The 19,269-nt window shown below is 45.4% G+C and overlaps 1 protein-coding gene across 7 annotated transcripts in view; it reads left to right on the top strand.

Moving 5' to 3' along the window:
* SLC12A8 (solute carrier family 12 member 8) overlaps window positions 1-19,269 on the top strand; it is a 168,036-nt gene that overhangs the window by 96,953 nt on the left and 51,814 nt on the right. For all 7 annotated transcript variants that reach the window (XM_045852049.1, XM_045852047.1, XM_045852052.1 and 4 more), the window contains 2 exons: window positions 14,022-14,109; window positions 15,653-15,740. In XM_045852049.1, the coding sequence (XP_045708005.1) occupies window positions 14,022-14,109; window positions 15,653-15,740 (176 nt within the window). The remainder of the gene's footprint in view (window positions 1-14,021; window positions 14,110-15,652; window positions 15,741-19,269) is intronic.

Genomic DNA, 19,269 nt, shown 5'->3' with positions numbered 1-19,269 from the left:
CACTCTGGCCCAAGCTTTGTCTCTTGCCTGGATGACTGCAGTGACCTCTATTTGACACCCCTGAGGCTTAGGCACAGGCATGAGCCTGGAGCTGGACTTCAGTTGTGGCAGGTAGAATCTTGGTCTTTAAATACAGGTGTGCCAGAGATAGTACATCTCTTTCATTTTTATGAATTGAAAAGAGGGTCAGTTTCTGACCCTAAACCTTCATTCTTCCAGGATGACTGAAAACTGATGTCAATCATGGGTCTTGACTCTGCCTTGTCCTGCCTTCTGTCCCAAGGTCTTAGGGTCTTAATAAAGAACCAAAGCATGTTAAGGGGGCTATGACTATTCATCACCTGTACCCAAAGCCAGGCCTTCTGATTTTCCAGTCTGTAGATCCCTTCAGGTATGTGCTCTTTGCTGCTTCTGAGCCACTTTCAAGGACTAGAACTCTGCTAAGCCTGGAACCTTATGCTTAGAGTCTATGCATTTCCCAGGCCTTCCTTTCGGAGGCCTTGCTTGGTTGATGCCCATCAGTGCTGCCCAGGAGTCAGCCCCAGGTTCTCACTGCTTCCAATCCTGTGGACTTTTCTGTCCTTTCAGCCAGCTCCAGGGGCAATCTCCTGTTCTGGCACTGAGGACACCCTGTCCAGGGCCAGCTTTGTGGGTGTGAACCTGTACATTCACACTGTGCCCCAAGCTCAGAGGGTCCTCATAATGGCTTAATGCTTTGGTCTGGTAAATTTCTTAACAATTTATGAACAAGGGATGCTGTCCTTTTGTTTGCACTGGGACTGTGAGCTGTTTTTGTCACCCATGCTTCCCCCAGCCATCCTGTCTCTTCTTTAGCCACAACAATCTCCTAAGGTTCAGGCTTTTGAGAAACAGAACCCAAAACAGTGTGCGTGCATGCTCTGCTTGTTTGCTGCCACACAGCACTCCCAAGCCAGTAAAATACAGTTGACCCTTGAACGGCACCGGTTCGAACTTTTCGGGTCCATTTGTATGCACATTTATTTTTCAACAAGTGTATACAATACTCTAAATATATTTTCTCCTTCTTATGATTTCTGTTTTTACCATATGATATGGGTGTTTTATTTTTATTTTTTAAATTTCTTAATAACATTTTCAGTAGCTTACTTTTTAAAATAAGAATAAGGTATACAACATATATGACATATAAAATATGTGTTAATTGACTGTTTATGTTTTCAGTAGGGCCTCTGGTCAACAGTAGACTATTAGTACTGGGCTGTCCAAAAAGCCTGTTTAGTTTTTTCCATAAAATAAAGGACATTTTTTCATTATCACCAATACCTTTATTGATTTGGATATTTTCAGTATGTCAGCTATCTCCTACATGATAGGACATTGATCATGCTCAGTTAATGTCTCAGTTTGATCACTATCAACTTCAACTGGCCTACCCGACCATGGGGCATCATCCAGTGAGAAATATCTAGCATGAAACTTTCTTTGCAAGCCACTTTTGACACATTCCATCAGTCACAGCATCTTCTCCATACACTGCACAATTTTTTTTTCTTTTCAGGTGCCTTTTTTACCTTTCTTGAAATAATAGACTGTAATACACCAAAAATGTTGCGTATTTTCTTCCATCTTCAGTATTCAAATGGCTACACAAAACTAAGCGCTACTAGAGCCATCTTACAGAAAAAAACGAACGAACTTTTTGGCCAACCCAATAGAGAAGTTTTGGGGGAGTCAGAAATTCTATGTGGACTCTTGACTGCACACGGGGTTGGCACTCCTAATCCCTGCACTGTTCAAGAGTCAACTGATAGGTTAACTTCCTTTTGAATGGACAGAAAAGGAAAGGGGGAAATAAAATAGAGGAAAATTTTAAAGTTATCTGAAACTATTTCCAGCTCCGCCTCCCCCGTTCCTCTGCCTCCTGACACAGAGGCTTCCCACCAGGTGTCTCCTTGGGTCTGGCAGTGAGTCCCAGGCCAAGTCAAGAAGCCCTGGGTGCAGGTGCCACGTTAACAGTTACACCTGAGGCAGGGCTGTGGGTCTCCCTGGGTTCTTTTCAGGATCCCCAGCAGGTTGCCTCAGTAGCGTGACTGGGCTGGGCTCTCTCCACGCTGTTCCCATGGCATTCGTCCTTTGCCTCTCCAGGCCCCACATCTTAGTAGGAGGGGGTGCCTAGTCCGAGAAGGCGCCAGGGGGTGACAAGCCTCCCTGTAGTACTTCTCCCTTCAGGACAGAACTAGCAGTGCCTCCAACTCAAACGTGCTACCCAGTAGCCCAGAGTTTGAGCTGGGGTAAGGTTTGAGAACAGCTAATCCAGTGACGTCTTGCCTTTTAATCCACATTCGTTTTTGATAATCATCCTAAAAACCTCACATACACTGGAAATTTTGAGATGCCTCCTGGAACCAGAGAGGAGTATCTTTCTCCTTCCTTTGAAGAAGATTGCTATCTAAGAACATTAGTCAAGCTTTACTTTCTGTGGTTTAAATTATGAAAATATTATTTTGTAGTATTCCAAATATAAACTTATAATACTTAAAAAACCATCTGCACAGGCTTCTCTTACCCCATCCCTCTTAGGGGATGTGGTTCCTTGTCCCTCTCACTCCCTCGGCCCAGCCAGGTTAAGAATCACTGATCCGAACCCTTTATTTGACCAACCGGTAAAGGAGGAGCACTGAGCAGTTTTTGAGGAACTGCTAAAGGTCACCCAGCTCATTAGTGGCCTGAGTTGGGCCACCTTCCCGCTGTGGAGGGTTGCTTATCCTCACTCTCTGTTTTCCAGGGGCTTCAGTGTAAACTCAGTGGGCAGGGCGAACAATTTGTATCACTTGGCTTTCCCCGGCAGATGTTCTGTTAGCTATGAAAAGCATGGATGATTGGCAGTTTCCATGGTGATGGATGTGCCAAGGATTAGCGATGAGTGAGTCATGGCTGGAGCTCCCTCCAACACCATCCTCTTCTGGAACAAGAGAACCTCCAGCCTGTGGAGGAGGGAGAGGAGTTTGGCAGAACAAACACCTTAGTCCCACCACCATGCATCCCCATGTCCCTCCAAAGACCTATTATTTAGATCACTTCAGAGATTTTACTCCAAAGGCAGGAGATTTGCTGGGAGGAGCAGCTGAAGACTAGGTTTGGGTGGCTCCTCTGGGTTTATGAAGTAAGTCCTTCTGTCCTTCTCTCCTCTTCACTGTACCCACCACACCCTGTGTAGTGGCTGCAGGGCGGGGTTGGGACCTTGGACAGACTGTGTATTTGCTTTGTTTTTGAAAGTACTTTCCTTCTCCAAGATACACCAAAGTTTCCCTGAAAAACATCTCTCTACAGGGTTTACACACACACACACACACACACACACACACACACACAGCCACTCCAGGGATCTGGGACCATAATACATGGAGGAACTAGTAAATGGAAATTTACTGGGAATGATACCAGTATGTGAAGTCATGTAACCCTGTCCCCAAATCTCAAACTCTTACTTGGAAGGCATAAGAGCCTTTTGTGGTTGACCACACCCAGCATAAAAATGTAGCAGGGAAACCGACAGCTTTTACCAGAATGTCCATAGTCACCTTTGTGGTCAAGAGCCGTGCTATTTCTGTGACATCCTTTAGCCCTCCTGGGCCTGATTCCCTTTCCCAGCTCACACTCCCACACCTGAGAAGCTTGGGGGACTCTGCTGGGCCCCTCTGGATTGGGGGCTACCTCCAGGACCCTCAGCCCAGACCCTCAGTGTTTGCTCCACCTTCGGCCCACCTCCTGCATTCCTCACCACCCAGGACATCTCCTGGGTCTCCTCCTAAGTTGTGTGTCTTATGGGTGAGAGAACAAGAACTTGCCGTACCAGAATGGGGCCCCCGTTTAAAGAACAGAGACCCAAGTAAGGACAGCCCAAAGATGGGGCTTACCTCACTGCATTCTGATGAACTTCTGAGCAGGAACCAGAGAAAGGAAGGAAACTTTCTATTTATTATACATGTTTATTTTTATAGTTTTATGTATAGAATTAATTTATTATTTTATCAAAATTATTATAAATATCCAAATAATCATTATCTTTATGATGGCCTACTATGTCAGGCACTGTGCTGACCACTTTATAGATGGAGTCTTTCATTTAACCTCCCACAGCCCCCTTGGTACTGGAGATGCAGATTTACCATGATGCTAATGAACCTTTCATTGTCCCTCACTTCCATGAGCTCCTTCTATATTGTTGAAAGTTTTAGGCCCCACACAACCTGGATCCTTCCATGGGTTCTACTATTAATCCATTTGCAGATGACGAAACAGAGAGGTTAAGTTATTTCCCCAAAGTCACCCAGACAGTAGGCGATGAACACCATTGTTTCCTGCTTCCTTCCGAGAGGATGCTGGAAGAGGACACATGCTTGTCTGCAGCTGCCCCTGACCCAGTAGATAACAAGTCTTGTTTGATACCTGGCATTTGAATGTCCCATTCATTGACACTGTCTCTCAGCTGAATCTCAAGGCATTAGACTGACAAATTCTGCTTCCAAGAATAGAGTGAAGAAGGGACTAAAGTTTCTTGCAAGAAGAACTAAACAAACAAACCAACAAGCCAGGTGTGGAGAAGGAGTGGGGTTTGGAAATCAGGTACAAGGTGAGGAGAGATGGCCAGAGTCCTTAGGGAGCCAAGGGATTTCTGAGTGAGGAATAGAGCCCATCTTTCCTGAGTGGACATTTATTTCACACCCACTAGGTGCCAAGGTAGTTCACTCTAACTTGACGACAGTCCTTCAAGGTAAATATTTGTATCCCTGTTTGCAGATGGGGCTCAGAGCTGCACTGCCTGCAAACAGTGTAAGAGAAACCAGCCAACCAACCAACCAACCAACAAAAAGGCAACAGATAGGATTTGGGCACTTTTGTGTGTGGATATTCTACCTTAATTAAAAAGAAAAACACATTTATACACTTAAAAAGAGAGAGAAAATAGGCAGCAGAGAAACAATTAAGCTATAAATGGAAAGCGAAAATTAAAGGTTTCTAAGGACACAGATTTGGATGGAAAAGCTCCCAGGGGGAAGCTTGGAAGTTTCTTGAGAAAGAATAAGTAGTTCTTTAATACACACTAACAGAAACCAGAAAAGCCTAGAGAAACTATTAAGCTCCTCCCCTCCCCCTCACTAATTATCATTTTCATGAACAAAAAGAAAACAGGGTGAGAAGTAGGACTGTGCTGACAGGCAGCAGGTGGAGCCTGTGACCCCTGCGTGCCCTGGCTGACTGAGGGGGAGGCAGAAGAAGGTGCCCTCGATTTGGCAGATGTTGGTAGGTGGTTACCTGGTATTTATACTGGTTAGTTTAACTAAGAGCTTATTTTTCAGTTGTATAAGGGGTCAAGGTCCTCTCTTGGCCATCCGTGTTTGGTCAGCCCAGACATTAAAGCCAGGGTACCAGGCCCCAGGCCCGGGTTACCTGGTGCAAGCCACCCAAACTGTAGGTGTAGGCTCAATGCCCAGGGGGCGATGGGTGGTGCTAGAGGTGTAGCCTCCTAAGCACACCTAGTGAAGTGGTGGCCAACACCATCTTACATATATATTAAGGCTAGAATAATAAAGATTTTCTAAAAGGCCGTAGGACTAGGGTGGAAGACCAAGTCAGAAGGCTTAAACCGTTGAAGAGAGCTGTTACCTAGGTCACATGGTCATCCTGACCCAGGGAGAACGGCGGTTTGGGGTAAGGTACAAACCACTTGCAGGAACTGGCATGTCAGGCCTGTGAGGAGGGGGCGTGGCCACGACCAGGCACAGAACAGTGCTTCGGAACTGGTGATGGGCACTGGTGACGGACGGACACTCGTGTGTTGCACTGATTGTAATTGGTAAGTTCAGCCTTCTCCTGGGCGCGGGGGTAACCCAAATTAATCATGCACGTACCCCGTTTTAAAAAAAAAAGGAAATCCAAGAAAAGCAGGGGTGTCAGAAGGAAATGGAGGGACTGTACGATGCAGTGGGAAAAACACCGACTGAGGTCAGGAAACTTGCAGATCAGTGCTGGGTCTGCTAGCAATGAGCAGAAAACTGGGGCTGAATCGCTTCTCCTTCTGGGTCTCAGTTTCCTCATCTGAGAAAATAAAAGATTGGAGGTGATCTTTATGACACCCTTCAGCGCTAAGAATCATTGATTCTAGATAGCCATTTTTTTAAATTTTAGGAACCCTGCCCAGAAAAGTGTAAAGATCAAATAGTAATTTCAAAATGGGCACTTGGTATTCCCCAAGCTGTGTTCCATAATGCTAATAATGAATAAAGTGTGTTATTTTTTTAAGTGATCAAGGTCAAAATAAGTTTTGAGGAACACCGTACTACATTGGTCTTCTTAGAGATGGACAATGACATTAGCATTTTACGGGCCCTTGTAAGCCCAGCAGTAAAACCTCACTAAGCTTTCTTGTAAAACATCTGGACACTAATGCTCTGGGAAATGGCATCTGTTCTACGACACCCACCCTAAATCTAGCTCTAACATTAACAACAATATTTTTAAATTGCACCAGAAGCAGGAGGAAAGCAAGCTAGAGAATTTTTACAACCTTTGACAAGCATGGGCAAAACATACTGAATCAAAATAATTTTTTCTAGATTTAACTGGCAAGCAAGACATTTATAATTCACCAGGACTAGAGGTCATCTGCTCAAGACTTGGGCAGTCAAACAAGGGCAAACTTCTGGAAGCAGCAGCCACAATGTGCAAGCCAACCTAACACAAGTCACAGGTCATGCATGCCACCCCAGCAAGAGTCGTCCACGAGGCTTCCTGTCTGGAATGCAGGTTGCCTCCATTTCCTTGTGTCCGGTGCTTTGTGTCTATGGGACTGACTACCTATTTTCTGGCTTTTGTCTCAGAACACAACTTCCTGCTGTTCGGGTCTAGCCCATTCCTGAGGGTAGCCCGTGTCGGTGCCAGTGCCCTCTCTCCCCACTGGCCAGGATCCCAGCCTACCCCACACCAGGCCAGCGAGCAGGACCTGTCATCAAAGGTTGGGTCATCAACTGTGTAGGGGATTATGGTGGCAAAGACAAGGGCATTGTTATGAATACCAAACATGTTTGGAAGCAGGAATCAGAGTTAATCAATCATTTTCCTAGATTAAAGCACGTATTATAGCAGTGGAGTTTTCGTAGATCTTCCTTATTAACTTTTATAAGTGATTAGAAGGAAGGCATACAAAATGACATGGCAAACTGTAGGCGATACTAAAATGGCAAAGAATAAATAGCAGTAGGTAATCTCGCAAAGCTGAATGAATCTCCAGGCCTTGGGGGCAGAGTGAGGCTGTTGCAGTGGGAGCTGATATGGGCGGGCAGCTGGGGACATTGGCAGAGGGTCAGCCCTGGGGACACCCAGGAGGGGGTAGCGATGAAGTTAGTGGGGTCTACAGTCAGGTAAACATGGGCATTTGGCCAGGGATGCCCTTGGCACCAGGTTGTTCTAGCCCTTGAGCAGAGCCTCAGCGACAGGACCTGGTCCTAGGGTCACTGGTCAGAGTAATGCTGGCCCTGGGCATGTCTTTTTGATCCAAATAAGTCTTGCACATGATAAAAAATAAAATAGTACAGAGGTGCGTATGATGTATAGCAAGTCTCCCCCAACCCCTCACCACTCCACATTCCGCTCCATAGGGAAAACCGCTCATAGCCAGTTCAGTGCTTCAGGAGTCGCCTGTGCATCACCGAGCCACATGCCTGCCCTGCACCTTGATTAGTTGGACTCGGGTGCATGTGCTCTATTGACTCCACGCTGAGCAGTGAGAGCATTTAGTTTCTTTACATGTTCCTCCATCTGCTTCCCAATTTTTGAGGGTTATATTTTAATTTTTAGTTCTTTTTGCTTACCCTAATAACTTCAAATAATCTACTTAAATTTCTGTTATTTTATCATTCTAGGCTGTATCCCTTCACTTTTTATTGTTGGTATGGGAAATTGAGATTCTCTGTTGTGTTTTAAGATTACTGTATTAGAGTCACTTTTTTTTTACAAGGAATGCTTTAATTATCTCAAGGGAATCTGCACAATCCTCTTGTATTTGTGTGTTAGACCACTCTCAGGGAAACCGTAACACGTTATAGCAGGTGAGTAAATAAAATCCCATGAGAACTGTCATTTACAACTGAAAGTGAACAAACACAGTTTCTCTCACACACACACACTCAAATCTATTTAAATTTTTTTGTCTTAAGCTTACAAGTCCACAATCTTTGTAACTTAAAAGACAGACTGCTCAATATTTTTGGAAATTTCTTTACTCTTCTTAGCAAACACTTAGAAACTCCCTTTTAGGGTGACAAGATATAGAATAAGTATAGAGTTAACTTAACATGTATTGCAACTGTCTATAAATATTTTCTAGCCTTTTCCTTATCTACCTAACACATTTAATGGTTATTTCTCCATTTAACTTTTCTTATGAAACTAATAGAAGCTTGTAACATTAACCTAGTCCTGAGGGAAAAATCATGGGACTTAAGTTTTGTTTTCCACGCCACTACAACAAAAATAGTAGTGCTCTTTCTCTTCCCTTTCCTTATCCTCCCTCTTTCCACTTCCTAATACTGGTTAGCTATAGCTTTACCAAGGTAGGTAATATTTATATTCTATTTTGCAGCTATAGTTTTGTCCTCTGTGTTTTGTCCCTAGGTCAAATTTTAGAAGTTAAAAGCAGTAGACATATATACCATTGTGACTATGTAGCTGTTGTTCATTGAAGAGCACAGTAGTGGGCTAGAATTCCATTCCATTTGCTGTGATTGTAATGAGTTCCTTGTGCTGCTTAGGGGAGAATGCTCCTAATATCATGGCCAAATGAATTGATTTTTCTTAAATTTCATTGGTTGTTTAAAATCATGTCACCTTTTAGTTTGCCTCATATTTAGACCTCGATTTTCTTGTTTACTTTCCCTGGAGTTTCAATAAACCTTCTTTTTTCTTGTCAAAATATATATTAAACATATACCATTCAGTTTGTTAACTGTACTGTCCATTGTGATCACCCCAGTTTTTTCCAAAGGCTTCTCCCTTGGGATCTCCACTCTGTAGCTTCAATCCCTGCAGGCTTCTCTGTTGTTCAGCTGTTATTCCGGGACTTTACTCCATTACTGAGTTATTACCACTGTTTTCTTAGTCTCATGTTTTCCTCTTTATGGTTTATATCCTCATTTTGCTGGAGTACATGCTTTAGTATCTTCCTCAGAAGTGGAAGTAACTTTTATGAGCCCTGGTTTCCTTAACTTCACTTTCACTTAATTGGTAATCTGGTTAAATTTCTGGTTTCAAAATAATTTTTCCTCAGAATTTTAAAATCAGTGCTCCATTGTTTTCTATCATTCAGTGTTGTTGATGAGAAGTCTGATCCTGTTCTAATTTTTGTTCCTTTGTAAGTGTTCAGTTTTTGCCTTTGAAAATACTTAGAATTTCTCCTGATGCATTTAGATATGGAGATTTTGTTTTGGTTCTTTGTGTCGTCTACTTTATGGGTTATATCAACCTGCTGACTTGTGTCTTTTTCAGTGTGAAGACATTATTTCTATCAGTTATCCGGTCAGTTTATTAGTTTGTTTTCTCTGTTTGCTCTTTCTGGATCTTCTATTAGTTGGGTATTATAACTCCAAGATTTCTCTTCTATTATATTCCCTTATTTTTGTTTTTATTTTTTAATATATTTTATTGATTATACTGTTACAGTTGTCCCATTGTTTTCTCCCCTTTACTCCCCTCTGCCCAGCAGCCCCCTTTCACCAGCATTCCCTGACCCCCTTAATTCATATCCATGGGTTGTACAAATGAGTTCTTTGGCTTCTCCATTTCCTATACTATTCTTAACTTCTCTATGTCTATTTTGTACTTACCATTTAAGCTTCTTATTCCCTGTACCCTTTCTCCCACTGTCCTTCCTCCCCCAACCCACTGATAACCCTCCATGTGATCTCCATTTCTGTGATTCTCCTCCTGTTCCAGTTGTTTGCTTAGTTTATTTTTGTTTTTGTTTTTTGTTTTAGTTCGGTTGTTGATAGTTGTGAATTTGTTGTCATTTTATTGTTCATAGTTTTGATCTTCTTTTTCTTAGAAAAGTCCCTTTAACACTTCATATAATAAGAGCTTGGTGATGATGAACTCCTTTAACTTGACTTTATCTGAGAAGCACTTTATCTGCCCTTCCATTCTAAATGAAAGCTTTGTTGGAGAGAACAATCTTGGATATAGGTCCTTGCCTTTGATGACTTGGAATACTTCTTTCCAGCCCCTTCTTGCCTACAAGGTTTCTTTGGAGAAGTCAGCTGACAGTCAGATGGGCACTCCTTTGTAGGTAACTCTCTCCTTATCTCTTGCTGCTTATAGGATTCTCTCTTTCTCTTTAATCTTGGGTAACATAATGATGATGTGCCTTGGTGTGTGCTTCCTTGGGTCCAACTTCTTTGGGACTCCCTGAGCTTCCTGAACTTCTTGGAAGTCTATTTCCTTTGCCAGATTAGGGAAGTTCTCCTTCATTATTTTTTTTCAGACGAGATCGGTTACATTCAGGGTGGTATGGCTGTAGACTCCATCATTATTTTTTCAAATAAGTTTTCAATTTCTTGCTCTTCCTCTTCTCCTCCAACCCCTATGATTCAGATGTTGGAATGTTTAAAGTTGTCCCAAAGGTTCCTAAGCTTCTCATCTTTTTTTTTATTTTGAGTTCTTGTTTCTTCCTTCTGTTCTGGTTGAATGTTTATTTCTTCCTTCTGCTTTCCCAGTTTCCTTCCCTTCACTGTTAGTTCCCTGTATATTTTTCTTTATTTCACTTTTCATAGCTTTCACTTCTTCCTCTATTTTGCGACCATACACAGGCACTTCTGTGAGCATCCTGATTATCAGCATTTGAACTGTGCATGTGATAGGTTGGCTAACTCTTCATCACTTCTGTTCTTGGAGCTTTGATTTGTTCTTTAATTTGGGCCATATTTCTTTGCCTCAGCACACTGTTATGTTGTAAGGGGAAGAGCCTTAGGTATTCACCAGGGTGGGGCAACCCGTTGTGCTGTGTTGTGGCACTATATGTGGGGGAGAAGTCTGAGAGGGAACACTGCCACTTGCTCAGCTCTTGCCCGGCTTTTAGTCACTTCCCCTGTTTCCCACAAGCAAATTGGGCCCTTCTGGTGCTGATTCTCAGGTGGGTGGGTTTGTGTACATTCTAGGAACCTGTGGGCCTCTCCGACTAACTCTCTTGGGAGTCTGGTAGTTTCTCCTGCTGCTGCAACCCCCACAGATTTTTACAGCCAGAGGTTTTGAGGCTTTATTTCCCTGCACTGGAACCCTGGGGTGGGTGGTCTATCTTGCTCCCCAGTTGTTCTTCCTGGTTTATCTGCACATTAATGTGAGACCTCTCAGTCTGTAGCCACTGTCTCGCCCACCCCTATCTCAAGCCGCAGCCTTGCTACATGTCCTCTCCACTAAGGCTGCCTGTCTCTGCCCCTCGTACTAGTCTGAATGAATGTTTCTTCTTTAACTCCTTGGTTGTTGGACTACTCTACAGTTCAATTTTCTGGCAGTTCTGTTTTTTTTTTTTAATTTGTTGTTATTCTTCTTTTGGTTGTGTGAGGAGGCAAAGTGTATCTCCCTATGCCTCCATCTTGGCCTGAAGTCCTCTTCTATTATACTCTTTGCTCAAATTTTCTACCCCTTCTTTATCTTTCTGTTTTAAGTTCTAGTGTATTTACTTAACTTTATCTTTTAGATCTTTGTTGCATTTTTAATTTTAGTGATCATGTTTTTAATTTCCAAAACTTTTTTCTAGGTCTTGGATTATTTTTTGTTTTGCATGGCAACTTTCTTTATGGATAAAATATTCCTCTTGGATGTGTCTGGAGCTACTAGTTGGTGTTTACTTCAAAATTCTCTTCTGTAACGTGCTTCTTATGTTTCTTCCAGCCCAGGTTGTTCTATTTTTATCACACATGTATTTGTGTGTTTGTTCCTGGTTTTTATCATACAGCTGGCAGTCTTTGGTTGCTGGCATGGATTCCCTGCTGTAGTGTGTGTGGGTCTGTTCCCCTGATGGGGCTCCTTCATGGGAAGGCAGACAGACTGCAGCACATTTGTGAGAATGGCTGGTTCTGAGGAGGGCTTCATTTGGGGTGCAAACATCCACACCAGCAGTCCTGATTTTCCTTGGACAACGTATTCAAATCTTCTAGAGAAGCATTCCAAAGCTTTCTGTTCCTTCCCTTTCACTCTTTATCACTTCATTATCTGCATTTTCTGTGCTCCAGACATTTTTGGAAACCTTTCATCTACTTAAGACTCCCCCTCCCAGTCCTCTTTGCTTGTAGGCATGTATCCATTTTCCCCCTTTCCTGCCCTTTTAGTAGGACCTTGGGAGGGATGGGAACCAGAGGAAAGAAAATGTGTCTAACATGCTATTTTAAACAAAAAGCTCTTTAAAAATTATTTTTTCCTTTATTTCAAGATGATTACTGTAGAAAACTGAGAAAATATAGATAAGTAATAAAATGAAAAAAGATGGTCTTATCACCGCCCACAAATAACCTTGTCAACATTTTAAAACATGTTCTAGTTCCTTTTTGCTCTGCATCTATTTATGTTTTCATTTTACAGTGGGATCATAGCAAATGTCTTGTTTTCTAAAATGCCTCTGAAAATGAAACAATAGCTTTTAAATATCTTTCCATGTCACAACATATTCCTGAAAATATTGCGAGACCTGGTATTTATTGAAAGATGTATCATCACTGATTTAGCCAATCCATTATTTTTAGATATTAGATTGTTTCTAGTTTTCACTATTATAAAAAAGCATTGATAGGCATTTTTGGCTAACTTTTGACTCATATCCTTGACTATTCACTTAGGATGAAACCCTAGCAGTAGAATTGCTGGGTCCAGCCTTCAGGGCACTCTCTGAAACAGCCCCCCTTTAACTTTCTGGCGCCAAGCTTGCACTTCACTCCGCTTCTCTTGAGCTTCTGTAAGTGTTAACTGCGGAGGCATCACGAGCATAACATTTGGAGTCAGACAGACTGGGGTTGAATCGCAGCTTTGCCGCTTAGTAAATGTGTGACCTTAGGCCATTTTAATTAACCCCTTTGAGCACTAGTTTCCTTTCTATAAAACGGGGGAAATAATTCTACCTTTCTGATGTGGTTGTTGTGAGGATTAAACAAGGTAAAAATGCACGTAAAGCACTTAGCACAGGCCCTGTCAGGTTGAAAGTGTTCACAAACCCATGATGACGGGGTTAGGCCATTCCTTCCCTGAAGCCTCTGTAAATCTTGCTTCAAGGCGGTGTTGCCGAGGCACCCACCCTCTGAGAGGCTTTCCTGACCAGGGCTAGTAGAGCTCTTGTGGGCTGGACCTGCTTTTGGTGCTTGGAACAGATTGGTTGTAGCTTCCCTCTGTGTGTGTGTATGGACAGAGGCGAGCGACATGCCCCCTCCACCATCCTGCACTGTGCTGTCTCCCCACCATCACTGACTATTTTGTAATTTGGGAAGAGCAGTGATGATGTGAGTAAGGGTTGGTAGCACCAGGGTTGTTCTTTGGAGTTTGTTCAGAGCCCTGTGGCAGTTCAGAAGGTTTGAATGTGGTCTCTAACTCTGACTATTGGGTGGGACTTGCCCGCAGACACCTGAACCCCAGTGTGGACGGAGGGCAGCAGAGGCAAGGAACCCTGCTTGACTGGTGGAAGGCAGCACTTTGTATGTGGCCTTCAGACCTTTGTGCAGCCTGCCAGACGCCTCCCTTGCCCTCATTACTTTGCACTGAGCTGTAAGAGGATTTTGTAGCTTAGGGCTTTCTTCAGCATTGCCCAACACACAACAGTCCCTTTCACGCCTGTGGATGCCTCCCAGTTGCCAGGGGAGATTGAGAAGCAAGGTTGACAGAGCTGCAGATGGGAGGACTTGCCAAGGGGTGGCTTCCAGGAGCCCCCCCCACCCCCAAACCAGGAGGGGATCTGAGAGGAGAAAGCGATTCCCTGCTCACCCCTCTCCCATATGGATGTCTTTCAGGAGTCATGGCCGGCTTCAACATGGGGGGTGACCTCAGGGAGCCTGCCACCAGCATCCCCCTGGGCTCCCTAGCAGCTGTTTGCATCTCGTAAGTTCCCCCCATTGGTAATCGGCTGGAGAGAGGAAGAGAAAACTCCAGGCAAAAGAGGGAGGGGATTGCTGCCTTTGTTCTGATAGTACCCCAAGTCTGACCAATCTATTTCATATTCCAACCCTCTTTTTAACATTCAGCAGGCTGGAAAATTCAAGTCTGGCAGGTTCAGATGAGTGCCCTTTCATACCCCCTGCCTGGGAATGAGGGGCAAGTGTCACTAACACAGACCCAATCCTTTCTTCCCTTTCTCCTCAGCCTCCCGCCTCTCCCCCTCCCCACTCGAATTTTGAACTTGGGGATTTTTTAACCATTGAGTTTCCAGGACCCTTGGAAGGAGCATAAAGATGAAGGGTTTTGCAATCAGATTCAGATTTGTGTTTCAGCCATGCCGCTGCTTGGCTGCGTGACTTTGGACCATTTGCCGTACTTAGTTCTCTGGGCCTCCTTTTTCTTTTCTGTAAAATGTGGACAATGAAAACATGTGGGCCCCTTAGGCTGTGGATATTGTGTGTAAAGGCTCATAGTAGGAACTTAAAGACTGGTCCTTCTTCCCCCAGCTAGCCTCCCGGCACCACCCCCAGGCTGTCCTGGGTTTTAGGTCTCACTGTGCTACCCACATGAGCAGGCTGGGTGGCCTTGGGTCGTTTTCTGACCGTTTAGAATCTTATGATTTTCTTGTACCCTGAGAAAAAGCTTCTCTGTCTTGACTGGGTGGGTGTGAAAGGCAATGAGATCACAGATGTGACAATGCCTTGAAAAGTCAGAAGTGCCTGCATTATATTCATTGTGATATTTATAAATATTAACATGTATTTCTCAAATGCTGAATTTGCCCTTAGCCAGGCACACAGCACCAGTCTGTTTTATGCTAATCAGGGCAATTAATCATGTTGGGAAGAAAATGAAGCCAATGGGGGGAGAGAGAGAGCGAGAAAGCTGGGAGTTGGGAAGGAAATAAAGAAAGAGCCCTGTCTTGTTTTTGGTCACAGCTGGGAGGTCCTAGGGGGAACCTCTGGCCCATCTTCTCACTGCCAGTGTGGAAATGAGGCCACAGGGACCACGGGACTTGTTCCAGGTCACAGGGCATCTGGGGGTGGAGCCAGGCCACTGCAGGCCAGATTCAGTCTGTTCCGGAGGCCTAGGAACGGCAGGTCTTACAGGCCTGAATGGTCGGTCATCAACTTGTTCTCCTTGTGGAATGAAGGGGTGGGGGCTGTCAGTCAACTCTGGCCTGAGTCCTGGCAACCAGGAGGCCAGCTGGTCCCCCCTCCCCCACCTCCAAAGCCCTTTGTGTATTTTTCTACTTTACTGCAAAAAAAGAGACAAAACAATGATACTTTCTTTTTGCTAAGAAAAATGTAAGGAGAAAGAGTATGAAGGCGCCCCCCAAATGGACTGGGGAGTCAGCACAACCAGCCTTTCTCTTTCCTTTGAGTCAGGTCCCCGCGGGAACCTGAAGGCTGCATCGGTGGGTGGGGGTGGGGTTGGCTGAGGCGGGGGGCAGCTCTGCTCTGCTCTGCTGTTGGGTGTTTTGCAGGTGGTTTCTGTACGTTGTCTTTGTCTTCCTGCTTGGCGCCATCTGCACCCGAGAGGCCCTTCGCTACGACTTCCTGATAGCCGAAAAGGTGGGTGAGTCCTACACTAGCCCAGGGGCTCCATGTGCTGGGTCATTTGTTTGTTCCCATCAACAAATGGCAGCCTGCCCCTGGCAGTCCTGCCTGGGAATCCATATACTCTTGGCCCCGGACAGAAGGGTGGGGGGCAAAAACACGGAAAAGTACAGGCTCTTCTTATGGAACCCTAGAAACAGGTAACAACACCTGTAAAGACACATGCACCCAGCTGACTAAATGGAGAAAAAAATATCAGGACAAAAACAGAATCTGTTTACCTGAAATCCCCAGCTCAACCAGCCCTTTATTTTGGCCAATAGCCTCAACTGGCCACCCTGAGCAGAAAGCGCTGCTCACAAGAAGCAGGTAAGAAGGAGGACGCTGGTGGATATCAAGAGGGTGGCAAGGTTGCAGGGAGGAGATGGAGGAAGCCCAGTGAGAGCCTGGGGGAGGCAGGGTGGGAGGCCCTTGTCCTCTGAGAACCCTGACCCCTCGGGCTCTCCACACAGGTGTGCCAGGTAGATTTGACTGGTAACATCTTTGTTTCAAGAGGAACATCCTGCCCTGAGAAGATTAGAAAATTCCTCTCATTCCACAGCTGCCCCCTGAGCAGGCCAGAGGTCCTGTGATGGTCAAGGATACTCCTCGGCATCTCTGGAACCCAGGGGATTCAGAATGCCTGACGCTTTTCTGGACTCCTACCCCCAAACTCCTACCTTGCCTTAAGTTCCTAAAGGAAAAACAGACCCTGAGATTTCTGTCACTTACCAGAGAAATACAGTAGGCATCGGGATTTTCTTAGTTAACTCCTCGGTATCTCTGTTCATATTTTAGGAGAAATGGCCTTCTTCTCTCTGTGAGGGCTTGCTGGTGTTCAGGAGGGGGTGGGTGGGGTCACTGCTGGGGCAACCCCAGGGCAGGAAGCTCTAGCTTACTTTTTGGAGCTACATTTGAGCTTGGTTTACACACTAGCACAGGCTTCTTTTTACAGCACATAGACGCTCATGTAAAGGTGATATTTGTTTTCAGGGGTCGTGACCTTACCTTGGAGGCGGGTTTTGCAAGGGGCAGCAGTTGGCAGTGAGAGCACGGACACCCACCTTCCAGTGCCCAAGGTCTTAGACCCCCAACCAGCAGGGTTTGCTCTCAGGGGAGGAATCCATGGCCCTTACCTGTGCTTACGTGCCTGCTTGCATCTTGAGTTTCATCTCCCAGTGGCCTTTTCTCTCACTGCAGAATGAAAAGCTTGGCTGCATTAGAGGAATTAAAGGCCTTGGGGAGGAGCAGGTCCTCCTACCGGGGTGCTGCCTGCTGCTGTCTGCACCTTGCCAGGGGCCAGCTACCTCTGCCTCCTCCAAGGCTGGTTCCTTTCTAGTGAATCCCCTCCCAGAGGACCTTTCAGTCACCAGAGAATCTGATCTGGATGGAATGAGGCAAATTATCCACTGGGCTGGGAATCCTCTGTCCCCTTTCCTCCCCTGCTTTGCAGGGAAGCTAACAATGGGCGTGGGTGGGGGCAGGCAGCCTGAATTTAAGGAAGGCCACAGCAGCAAGAGAGTAAGAACATCTCTATGAACAGCATGGGAGAGCCTCTGTGGGTGGAAATTCCACTGCTAATAGTGGAAATCCATTGGGGGGAGGGGCTTGTTGGGAATGCCACCTGTCCTGGACCATGAAATGGGTAGGGAAGCACTCAGCCAGTTGGAGGCACGTGCTAAGCCGTGCCTGGCAATACCATGTGGGGACATCGGTGTGCACACACAGGGATGAGAAGCAGAGAGGCAGTTTTGGGAGAGGACGGAAGACCGCTTTCTGCAATGGAGCTGTAAAGCATAGAAAGAAAGAAAAGGTACTATTCTTGTTTCCCAGTAGCCGATGGGCAGGTACAACAGTAACCAGGAAACTCCAAAAGAGCAGTGCCCGGGTGTGCCCAGGACCATGCAAGGTTTTCCCCTTGAAGCCTTGAACCTTGGCTTTTCTCTGTCCTGCTCTCTGGTGTCCCTCCCTGGGACTGACTCAGCTGTGATAGCAGGTGCTATAATCAGTCAGTAAGTTGGACCACACACAATTTTACTAACAGTCCCGGACAAAGGGAAGGTATAAATGCACAGTCTTACACGGTCACTTGATACAACCTGCCTACCACCACGAAGTGGTTTTAATAAACTAGTCATCTTGGCTTCACATCTTAGCTGTGGCCGTGGTTGTGAACCTGCCCATCTCGGAGCTCTCCTGAGTCCAGAGGAAGCCAGGCCTCTTCAGTCCCATCTGGAGGGTCTCACCTCCGGCACAGGCAGGCCCCTGGCACTGGGTCTCAAACTCCTCCATGCGCTTGTCTTCCTCCTGGGTGCGTTCTGCCTGAACCGTTGCCATCAGTGGCTGCTGGCTGTGTTGGACTCCCTTCCACTGGCCTGCAGCTGCTCAGTTCATCTGCACCTGTCTGGGTTTCCTGCAGCTTCTCTGGTGTATTTCTTATTATTTGGCTTCCTGGTCCACAATTTCTCTAATTTTCCTTTTAGCCTATGTCCCTGCCCCACTGGAACTTTATCCTGGCCCTCAGGTGTCAGCATACGTAATGTTGTGCCTTCTAAAGAATCCCGAGTACCGTGTGGGTGGTGGCTCTGAGGTAATCTCTGTATAAAGCACAATACCCGGTACAGGGTAGGTGCTTATTGAATTTTGACTCCCTTACATGCCCCTGATGGGGGACACCCTTACAGATGGGACGCATTGGGAGGGGGCATATTTTGTTTTGTATGAACCCACCATATTTAACTGAATAGAAAAAGCTAAAAAGTCAATCGCAATATTATTCAGTTACATAAAAAGGAATTGTGTAAAGAGCAGGTACTAGTAGGGGTAAAGTTAAATCCATTAAATGACTGTTTCAGAATGAACTTGTCCACAGTCCAGGGAAAAACCTGGTTTTTTATACATCAGAAAGACCAGGTCCTTCAGGAGCCCTGGGGCTTGCTAACTGGAGGAGTAAGAACAGACTGAGTAATAAAAGTACCCCAAACATGTTTTTTAAAAGCGAGGTATCCCACAGAGTAAACTCTAACTGTTCTTGATTGTGGCAGTCGTGGTGTCACACATTCACAGTCGTGCTTGGGAAGGCAGGGGAGGGCAGGGCTGGGCTGGTGGCTGGCCGGTGAACCCAGCCAGATGTTCAGCGTCCACCGCCCGATCTGGCCTGCTGTCCGCGCCACCCCACCGTGGACGCGGCGCTGCCTCTGAGGAAGGAAGCAAACTTTGCTTCCTTACTGAAAATGGCTATCAAGTGAGAGAGAAAATGTGACTCCAAGTTGAGATGTTGGTCAATTTGTTCAGCGAGGACAGTATTAGAAAACTCGGGTCCGTGGAAGTATGATGCGAAAGGAAACGAGGTGACTATCGAGACAGTGCTGTGTTGATAAATTTGAGGTTGTAAGGGTCTCCCTGGATAATGTTGAGGGGCCACAGGAATTAGATGAGTCAGAATGAGCACCTTGCAAACAACTTCAAGCGCAATCCTTCGAGGGCGGGCGGGGGGGCAGCCAAT

This window comes from Phyllostomus hastatus, unplaced genomic scaffold (genome assembly GCF_019186645.2).
Source record: "Phyllostomus hastatus isolate PE091 unplaced genomic scaffold, TTU_PhHast_1.1 phas_contig_86, whole genome shotgun sequence".
NCBI lineage: Eukaryota > Metazoa > Chordata > Mammalia > Chiroptera > Phyllostomidae > Phyllostomus > Phyllostomus hastatus.
Note: the sequence above shows the minus strand (reverse complement) of the source record. Positions and strands in the feature narration are given on the sequence as shown.